The sequence below is a fragment of the Octodon degus genome, unplaced genomic scaffold (genome assembly GCF_000260255.1).
Source record: "Octodon degus isolate 3935 unplaced genomic scaffold, OctDeg1.0 scaffold00092, whole genome shotgun sequence".
NCBI classification, from domain to species: domain Eukaryota; kingdom Metazoa; phylum Chordata; class Mammalia; order Rodentia; family Octodontidae; genus Octodon; species Octodon degus.
In genome coordinates, this window is record NW_004524668.1 from 2,969,744 (window position 1) to 2,980,959 (window position 11,216).

At 37.2% G+C, this 11,216-nt stretch overlaps 1 protein-coding gene across 2 annotated transcripts in view; it reads right to left on the reverse strand.

Moving 5' to 3' along the window:
• Positions 1 to 11,216, reverse strand: part of Kdm1a (lysine demethylase 1A) — a 67,650-nt gene that overhangs the window by 46,432 nt on the left and 10,002 nt on the right. For both annotated transcript variants that reach the window (XM_004637617.2, XM_004637616.3), the window contains exon 2: positions 7,662 to 7,827. In XM_004637617.2, the coding sequence (XP_004637674.1) occupies positions 7,662 to 7,827 (166 nt within the window). The remainder of the gene's footprint in view (positions 1 to 7,661; positions 7,828 to 11,216) is intronic.

Consider the following 11,216-nt stretch of genomic DNA (forward strand, 5'->3'; position numbering starts at 1 on the left):
GAATGAGAGAAGCAGAGGAAGTTCCCGTCTTACCTAGAGAATGTGCACACAATCAGTTATAGAACACTGGCAGAAAAAGGAATCTTACAGCCACTTCAGCAGGATCTCAGATGAAAATGAGGCATATATTAATGGAGAACAAGCAATTCCTGTTATTTTTTTTTTTAAATTTTTTATTTATTTATTAGAGAGAGAGAGAGAGAGAGAGGAGAGAGAGAGAGTGTGTGGTGTGTGTGTGTGGCCAGCTCAGTCCACCAGGGGGCGGGGCTGGCTGGCATGTGGTGCTGGGGATCGAACAGCGGTCCCTGATGCTTTGCCAAGCTTGTTCCAAGTAGGTGCTTTAGACCACTGAGCCATCTCTCCAGCCCCCCCACCATCTTTTCTGTGGAGATAACACCTTGAGTTAATTCTCACCAAAACTCAAAGCTACTCTTGCTCTGATTCCACTGACAGGCATGGAGAGAATAATCTGAGAAGTTACAGAATGATAAAAATGAAATTATTTACCTGAACTCTTAATATTATGGACTGCTATGTTAGGTAGAAATATTACAGGCAGCCAGGGTTAGGCCCTCGAGTCAGGGCAGAAGAACATATGCAGGTGGAGGTGCATTCCTTGAAGGCTAGGCCGCAAGACAAAGATGGAATGGTCACATCTACATACCTTCCGGAGGGATAAACAATAATGATCAATATTCTAAAGAGGAATTGGTCACCCGGGTGGAGGACCAAAACCTCCTTGACCATCCCTCCAGTAAAGGTCCTTGTGCTTTTCATGTGCACTTGCTACATAACTTGCTTCCCCAATGGATCACTCTCACCTAAGCAACTGTAGCTATAATCCTTATTGATTACTCATAGTTTTGTCTCAAGTTTTGTCTACCTGGTGACTTTGCACCCATCTCATTTTGCCCTATAAAACTTCATCTGAGAAGGGGCTCATGGGCAACCCACTTTCGGGGTTCTCTCCTGTCCCTTTCAAGCAGAAGCTGCCTTTCTCTCAATAAAATTCCTACTTTTAGCCTTGGGTATTCCTCAGAACTCATGTTTTGATTTTGAAGAACATGAACTCTGCATATCAGACATCTAGCAGGTTGGGAGTTATAATATTTCCCTTATATCACCTGGAGGTTTGTTATCATTCCTGTAACATTACCATAACAGCCACCATACAAGCCCAATGCCAACTGCAATCAGTATGCCTTCCTTGCAAGTTATGCAAAGACATATACAAGGATAAGGTTAATATTAGGACCACCCATTTTTCCCCCCTTTAAGGAAATCAATCATCAATTCTTCTCTTGTCAAATCCTATTATACTAACTTTGCTGTTTGAAGATGTTAAGCATTACCATTATTAGCTGTTCTGCTAATTAACCATCCACCATTTGTATAACATGTAAGAAATAACACTGCTCACATATACAAAAGAAAGCAGATTAATAAAATGATCACTGACACTCCAAAAGATTTTGCCTTTTGGAATTTATTGAATAATTCATCAAATATTAGGTCCTCAATCTTTTTTGCATATGGATATTTTCATTATTATAATAGCATTTATGATAAAATCTTTTTAACCCATAAATTTTATGTTTTCTGTTAACCACATAGAATTTTTTGTCATACCAATCTCTCACATCATGAATTTTGTTAATTAAGAGCATCTTTTTCAAGCACAGACACTTCCAAGATTTCCATGTACAATGGAGCAAAGTTTTCGCTTTTACAGGGAGAACTTCCTGTGTTGCAAGAATATAAACAAGATAAAGTGATTCCCTCCACAGTCATTTAATAAAATAGATTACCAACGATATAATGGGAAACCCTGAACGTCATTATAAAGTATTAGCGCCATCACTGAGCCTGGAAAACATGAAAAACGCACACACATGCTGTTACACATACAGGCCCTCAATTTCTTTACTGAGAAATTCATTAACTGGAAGCCCCAAGAGAGGCATCATAATAGCCCATTTTAAATTTCTATTTCTTATTTTAATGTTTCCATAAAAGTCTCAGGCCATACACACAAAAAAGCTACTTCTGATGCAAAATATAATGTATCTTTGCAAGCCAGACTTCTCTAGAGAAAACAAGTCCAGAAATGCCACAACTCACACAGCTCTTGATGGTCCCAAGGAAAAACGGCAAGGGGATTTAGAAAAATAGATGAAAGGCCAGCTGAGGTCAGGTGGAGCCCTCTTTCCAGATGGGAGAAGAGGAACCAGGGAACTCACAGTAGAGGCATTTATTTATACTTTTGACAAAGTTAGTATCACACAGCATTGCCTAGCGACTAACGACTAGAGCTGTCTTAGGCAAGATGTTTTCTTAGGATGAAAGTATTTCCAGCTTCAGCCACTCTCTACACAAAAACCACTTAGTATGGGTTTTCTGGTAAATTTCAACTGTGAAAGGTAATAGGGTAAAGATCTAAATCATGTTTTTACACAAAAATCAAAAAAAGCTAATTGCCAGGAAATTGGTAAAGATTAAAGCCTCACTAATGCGAAACTGAGAAATGATCCACAGTACATCAGGTAACAAACAGCCACAAAAGCAAAACAGCATTTATCCAAAAATAGGCTACTTCAACAGAAAGGCAATTATTCCTTTTTTTAAAATTTTACTGACAAATAGCAATGAGACAGTTTCAAAACCGTGGGCAATTATTCTAAATCAATAATATCCAACTGAATGAGACTTTACTGTTTTACAGAGGCTCTACAATTATGTCATTCTACTAATAATTAAACACCCAACTCTAACATAATCTGCTCAGACAAAAACCTGTGCTCATCTTCACAGAAAAACTACCAGGAAGCCAAATAAATCCATCATTTGTTAAAACAAATTATGAAGATAGTATAAAATGCATGAAAAAAAAATTTTTTTAAGTAGTATTTTTTTTTTTTTTTAATTTTTTATGGAACCGGGGATTGAACTCAGACCCTCGTACTTGCCAGGGAAGTGCTTATTCTATTGAGCCATCTCCCCAACCCCAAAATGCATGAAAATTTTTAAGAAAAAAAAAAAGATTTTAAATATCAACATCGTTAGTAAAAACAGTGTATTTACCCATTTTGACCATCACCAGGACTGTAATGCTACGTTTAAAATCTGAGATGGAGGAAAAGGGTATGAAGGGGATTTTAAAAAGAGAAGACTTAAGAGGTGTTATGTTATATACATGTACCAACTCCCCACAAGGAATATGACCATTATGTACTATAACTTGTACTAATAAAAATTAAGTGAAAAATATAATTTTATAGGTTATATAAAACTTACTGTTTATTTTAAAAAATAATATATAATTTTAAAAGTATGTATTTTCTTCTGATTACAGAAACACATTCACAGGTTATAGATGTGAGGTATTCATTTTTAGGTTATTTTAATTTAAGAAAATTAAAAAAAAAATTTCTCTTTTTGAAGCAGGGTCTCACTATGCAGTTTGGACTGGCCTTGAACTCACTTTGTAGCACAGGCTGGCTTCAAACTTGTAGCCATCCTCCTGCCTCAGCCTTCCAAGTGCTGGGATTACAGGTATGTGCCACCATACCAGGTTTTTAGGTTACTTTTTTTTTTTTTCTGTGGTACCAGGAACCCTGTGGCTTGCCAGGCAGGTGCTTATTCTACTGAGCTATCTCCCCTGCCCTTTAGGTTATTTTTAAAGTAATTGGTATGTTCAGTTTTGATTTTCCTTTTGACTTACAACTGTATCAAGGAATGTTTTTACTGATTTCTGAAGTGTCTTTTTTTTAAAAAATGAAAACTTAGAAAGTGTTTAAGCTAAAACAGAAAATTTCTTTCCAAAAATAAATAAATAAATACATAAATTCAATTAGATAAAAACACATCAATGAGTTTTATACCATAATTTTTAAAAAATCACCTTTGGGGACTGAGGGTGCAGCTTAATGGTAAAACACATAAGGCTATGGGTCAATTCCCAGCATCTCAACCCCCCTCCAAATCTACTCTGATACTTAGAAAAAGTTCCGAAACCCAAATCTACCAAACTCAACTACTGCAACAGGCTATTACCTTTCCAATCCTAGTCTCTTTACTCCTTCATTCACCCTTACACAGCACATGAGATTGCTCTTTCTACAACATAATTTCAGTACAACCTCTCTTGCTCAAAAAACCTTAATATTTCAGTGGTGGGGGTGGAGTGGATACAGTTTAGTGCCAAGATACCCTCCTGTCTCCCCTACACTGAAAAAACAAAACCAACCTCTGTGCTACCCCCAACCAGTCTCCCAATCTAGCTCAAATTCCTAAATCTGGATCAATGAACCCAGGCTATCCACAATATGGCTCCAAACTCTCTTTCAAGCTTCCTTCTTAGTCCTCTCCTTAGAGGAATTTTCTCCAGTCAAATCACTCAACCCACTGATGTCCAAATACCTTCTGCTGTCAGAAGTCGACAAGTTATTTTCTTTTCAAAATTAACACCGTAGATAGCAAAATCAACTTTTCTAAACAAATTTGGAAGTTGATAAGAATAATTTTTTTTAATGTATCTAGTACAGGGTCTATAGGGTCTCACTACACAGATCAGTCTCCTAGTGATTGTCCTATCTTTCAGCCTCCCAAGTGCTGGGATTACAGGGGCAGGCGCCACCACGCCCAGTCTCTATTACTATTTTAGCATGCCCCGGGAGGTGGGGCTGGCACAGCAGGCCAGGAATCAAACCCTCTCCCCTTAAGCAGGCTCTTTTAATCTGCTGAGCTATCTGGCCATCCCTGGTAAGAAGAAAAGTTATGCAAGACTTACCCATGTATTTATACAATTAAGTTAGCTATCAAACAAATGACTGAAATTAGGAAAGGATTTGGTAAGGAAAGAAACACATCTTCCAAGATCTTAAAAATCCTTTGATTTTTAAAAATCAACCATTTGATTTTTAAAAGAAAATATTTGTGAAAGAACTTTCTTTGTACTACAAATGTGGTAACCCTGCACAATTTCTAAATATTTAACTCACCTTATAGTACTTAATTCACCATCAGGGTCCAGTTTATTTTTAAACTATGAGGCTAGTACAGTTGCTGCTGCTTCCTAGAGAGAAATACTTCCTTAATTCACCATAGGAACTTTCAAAAGATTCTAAATTATTTTAGAGAAAAAAATATTTTCTTGACATCACTAGCAATAGCAGAGTTAAGTTTATAACAATATTGAACCAGTGTTGATGGAGATTTAAAACTTTTTTTTGCAATAGACAACTTTTTTTTTTTTTTTTTTGGCGGAATCAGGGATTGAACTCAGGCCCTTGCGCTTGCCAGGGAAGTGCCTATTCCACTGAGCCATCTCCCCGGCCCATAGACAACTTTTTGGCTATCAATGTATTTCTAAGCACCACAGATAGCTTCAATTTAAAACTTTTAATTTTCCCAAAAAAAACTAGGATAGCAGGATGTGGTGACACACAACTATAACCATAATAAGGCCAGCCTGAGCTACATAGTAAATTTAAGGCTATTTTAGATTGCAGTAAGACTCTGTCCCAAAAAACTAAGGGGCTGGGGAGATGGCTCAGTAGAATAAGTGCTTGCCTGGCAAGTGCAAGGGTCTGAGTTCAATCCCTGGTTCCGCAAAAAAAAAAAAAAAAAAAAAAAGGTATAAGCAAAAGACTAAGATAACCTATCCAAACTAAAGGATGACATTACAATGTACTACAACATACCGAATAAGGAGAGCTGCCTCAAATCCCAAATACCTTTGCTAAGACACTTTTTACAGGAAAATGCCTGACATTTGTGAAAAAAATCTTTCAAAAAAACCCCAACCCTAAGACATACTTTAAAATTTGCAGCAGATAAAGAAGGTTGGAGATGAGAGCTCCAAGAAGGAAAGGGAGCTAAATGTAGGGGACTTCCATACAAGGAAATGAAAAAACAGTAGAGGTGATGCTGAAGTAAAAAAGAAGCTACACTCACTCATTTCACTGGGGACAACAGTCCCAAAGGTAATGTATCATGGAGACTATCCTTAACCTTCCAATGAGGACTTACTCAACAAATCATCTTAGCACAGTTTTAGGAAAATTACTCTTCTAAAAAACAAGAACAACAAAACAAAACTGTCACCTTGGGATAAAGTGAACCTAGAAATTTACCTTTCTGTTTTCAAACAGTATTACTTTATGACACTTTATTTCAACCTTGTACATTATAAAGCTTTGTTATTTAGCCAAGTATGCAGGCACACACCTGTAATCCCATCAGTCAGATAAACTAGGACTGATAAATTCAGCTTCTGGGCAAGTTTGAGTCCTGCCTACTCGGTGAAGGAGCACAGTCCTATCTCAAAACAAAAAATTAAAAGGGCCTGAGGATGTAGCTCAGTGGGAAGACCCTGGGTTTGAATCTAGTACTACAAAGAAAAGAAAAAACTTTTTTAAACCCTCTCTTGTGAAGCATACTAGTTTTGTTGTTTTTCTTTTAAAAAGAACTTCTATTAATTCATAGTAACATCACAGAACAGGAATTCCATTAAAAAAAAAAAAAGGCTAAGCCAAAATAAAACTTGTCAAAACATGCCACAATCTGGGTATCTATGAAAGTAATACAAAAAAGTCAGATGGGGCTAAAACAAGCAATTTGTTTTTAAAGAATATAAAGCTAAAAGAATTGGTGAAGTGAGTGAACCTGGAGTTAAGGAAATGTAAAAATTAGCTCAAGAAGAGGAACACAGTAAAAACCTCAAAGTCAAGAATTAATGCAATGACATTAAGAAGAAGAGATAAAAAATTATTTTTGTTTTTGCTTGGTCTCTCCAAAACAGAAACGCACCCCACTGGCCTGGATATCTTCAGTGAGCCAGGACTCAGAGCTGGGAATGTTAGTGAAAACTGTTTAAAGCTGCTTTAAAAAAGAAAACCAAAAAACAAAAGAAAGCTGCCTGAAATGCTGAAACCAGAATGAGATTCTAATACTGCTTCCTTCATATAAGAAAGCTTTTTTTAACACCCTTCTTCTGCCTGAAGGGTTCAAAAACTAAACATTTACAAGTACTCTGAATATATTTTTCTTTAGACCTCAGAATATATATGTGTAATTTTTTTTAACACTTGTTCACCAGGAAAAGGCATGTCTCAGAACTGAGCCATACCATGAAAGTATTGGCAGAAAGAAAATATATATATATATATATATTTTTTTTTTATTTTTATTTTTTGTGGAATCAGGGATTGAACGCAGGCCCTTGTGCTTTGCCAGGCAAGCGCTTATTCTATTGAGCCATCTCTCTGGCCCCAAGAATGTATATTTTAAAAGCATAATTTAGTCAGAACAGTTTCTACAATATTCTACCTTCAAATTCTGAGTCATTGACAAGACTGATTATTTGGCTTTGTCTTGTGTTTTCTAACACCATTTACTTTCTCCTACTTTCCAAACACCCTGGACTGCCACATCCTTCTACTCTCACCCTTCTTTTCTTTCTACATATGTAGATATCATCAATAGACTGTTAGTGCCACTGTGTATAAATGTGTATGTATACATACACATACAAAAACACGTATGGCACAAGCCCCAATGTCATAGTACAAGCCAAAGATGAAGACATAGCACTGCAAAATAGGAATAGATTATTTATTCTTGCTTCTAAAATAAAACTGTGATTGGTTACTACAACTCACCAGATGGTTCTTCAGGCTCACTTTCATTTTCTTCCTCAGGTGGAGCTTGAGGGGGTGGCGGAGGAAGTTTCTTTTCCTTCTCTGCTTTAGCATTCCTCTCTTCTTCTGAATAATATTCATCTTCTGAGAGGTTGGCCAAGCTTTCATCCATTTCTCGGTACTCTACCTAGGTAGACATTATACCAAGAAAAGCTAAGCATAGTGAACATCTAAAATCAGGGAGCCTAACTAGACCTATTAGTAGTATGAATGGCTTTCTAATTTAAAATATTAAGGAAAATGGGCATATGTCAAGGAACAAGCCAGTTTATAATAGGTACTTACTTAAAAACAAAAGCCTCATGAAGCAATCTTGGTCAGTTCAGGATTAGTTTGTGTATAACTTTTGTATATAACATAACAATGACAATTCCAATTACACTCTGAGGCTCTCTACACCTAAGGTTTTCTTCTAGTGTACATACATCATGCTCATAAGCTTGAACTTTCAACAAAAGGGATGTATGTCTAATAAAAATATAGCCAACTAGAATACCAAGTCTGTGTAATGCTGGATCTGTGTTTCTAACTACTCTGAGGGAAAATAGTAAAATAATTCCAGATAACAAATGAGAGAGGGGATAAACACTGCAAATACCAAGAGTTAACCTGAAAGTATGAAACCCAGAAAGGCATGGTGAGCATGTCTATAATCCTAGCACTTGGGAGGCTGAGGCAGGAGTTTGAGACAAGCCTGGGCTACAATGTGAGCTCAAGTCCAGCCTGAACTGCATCACAGAGACAAAAAAAAAGTACCCAGAAGAGTTAAATGATGAGTAGATTTCTTAATATAACAAATTAAAGAGTAAGTGGCATGGAAATTGAAGCTACAGGTCTTACACCTAGTTCACAATCAAGAGAGAACCAGGTCACCAGTAGAAATTGGAAGCACTTAGAGAATGTGTCACTGCAAAACAGGGAAGAAAGATTACATGATGGACGTGTTGGTCGAAAGGCTACTCTCTACAGCTGCTACGGGTAGCACACATCTGTAATCCTAGCATTCTGGGATGCAGCAGCAGGACTGAAAGTCTGGGCAACTTAGCAAGATCCTGATTCAAAACAAAAAAAATAAGATACAGCTCACTGTGGAGGCCCTGTGTTCAAGCCCCAACCACATTTTTCAAAAATAACAAATATATTATAAATAGTTGTCAACACAGGAACACTTGTTAAACTGTGATTGGATTCAAAGAAGCCATAAAACATGTAACTCTATTATGGATTCAATAAAAAGATGAAATAAATAAAATTAAATACAGGGATGAAGCAATGACAACATGGTTTCCTCACATAACATTAGATTTACAAAAGGAATCATCCCACAGATTACAGTGAATGAAGACTATTTTATTTTCTGGATCTCTCTGAATTAGCTCTAGGTAGCTTGTTACTTTTGTACTATCTTTTACTTCTATTATTTTAAATGACATGATCCCAGGGTATAGGGGATGAGGTAGGTAGGGGAGGAATAACTTTATTGAAAAATGGGATTGAATTAGAAGATGAAACAAAAATTAAAGATAAGCTGACTAAGGTCCATCTTCTCTACAAATTATTTCCTTGTTATTCTAAAGTTGCATAAATATCTTTGTCTTCTCTGAATTCTCTCAGCCCTCTGGTCTGCATTTCTCAGTCTAGTTCAGTACTGTCTGACAGAACTTTTTGTGATGAGGAAAACGCTCTGCTGCTGTGCCAGCCACACAGGGCTATTAAGGTGACTGAAGCAGCATTTTTAATTTTACCTTAATGTGGTTAGTGGCTACAGTATTAGACTGCACAAATCCAGTATATGCTAGCTCAGTTCACAAACTTCATTTATTTCAGGATTTGGGGAAGATGGCTGTGCTTATGCTTGTGAGGGGTAGATGGCCAAGGTCGTTATCTTCACCTGATGTGGGGATTCATGATCTGAAGCAAAATTCTGCCGCATGCTTCAGTTAGTGAAATGAATTGTTCCAGCAAAGCAGCATTCATGTACTCTCTACAATCTGGACACAGTTCCACAAACCAAAGGCTAGTGATCCCTCCTCCTATCTTGCTCCTAAATAAAACCCATCTCCAATTAAATTTATTTGCCAGGGCTGGGGAAATAGCTCAGCATCGTAAATGCCTGCCTGGCAAGCTCAAGGTTCTGAGTTCGATCCCCAGTACCAAAAAAAAAAAAAAAATTTATTTGCCCAAAACGCTTCCCAAGGACAGGCTGTCCACTTTGGACTCTCTCCACCCCCAAACCACATATTTATCCTTTTGAAGACTGCTTTTTTAAATTCTGGCATTTTAAGGTCTAGCTTAAGGTCCCTTCTCCTGAAACTGTACAGTGTTTAAGTTCCAACCCAATTTAAACCTTAAATATTTTACCATAAACCTAGCATGGTGACACATCCCTGTAATCCTAGCACTCAGGAGGCTGAGGCAGGAGGATCACCATGAGTTCATGGACAACCTGGCCTACAAAGTAAAATCAGGTCCAATCTGAACTATGTAGTAAGACTTTGTCTCAAAAAACCAAACAAAAACAAAATTTTCCCATAATTTTGGCATATATGCACACAGAAGTAAATTTATTCTAGAACAATGAAACTTCAGTTTCAAGGATCCTCAAGTGCATGGCCTTCTTCCAATAAACTGAATGTAATTTTAATTATGTAATTACATATTTTTAAAGGAAGGTTCCCAAACTGTACAAACTTGCAGGCAATAAAACACCTGCACAGACCTCAAAATTCTTTAAGCAAGGCTTATTCTGGCCTCAACTGGCTTTTTAGTCCTTAAATGAGTACCTTCTAAGTGGTTTCCTCTCACTCTCTCTAGGCTGGCTAGGAATGGGTAAGTTTTCCCACTCCTTGTCTCCTCATTGCTCCCCAAAATTAATGCCTAACTCACTTTTTATTTGAAAGTTGAAAAACTGCTGGTGCTGGTACATGGCTGTAATCCTAACACTCAGGAGGCTGCAACGGGAGGACTGCCAAGTGTTTGAGGCCTGGGAACAGTGAGTTCAAAGCCAGTCTGAAGTACATACTGAGACTCGTCAAAAAAAAAAAAAAAAAAAAAGCCAAAGACAAAACGAAAAAAAGATGATCCACTCAAAAGTGATAAAATATTACAGGCACAGGCACCAACATTCAGAAAACATTTCACACAAATATATAAAATACATTTGTTACAATACATGATGTATTGAGTCATACAGATTATTACTTAACAGTTATGTCCACTCATTACCAAAATATTTTATTTGTGCATTATGTCTATACTGCAGTGGGTCATTTGGCAATAAGCCTCAAATTCATTTGTTTACATAGGCATTTACTTCATCTAAAGATACCACAGGAGGGGACTGGAGAGATGGCTCAGTGGTCTAAAGCACCTGCTGGGAATAAGCTTGGCGAAGCACAGGGACCGCGGTTCGATCCCCCAGCACCACATGCCAGCCAGCCACGCCCCCTGGTGGGCTGAGCTGGCCACACACACACACACACACAATAAATGTTAAAATAAATAAATAAATAAATG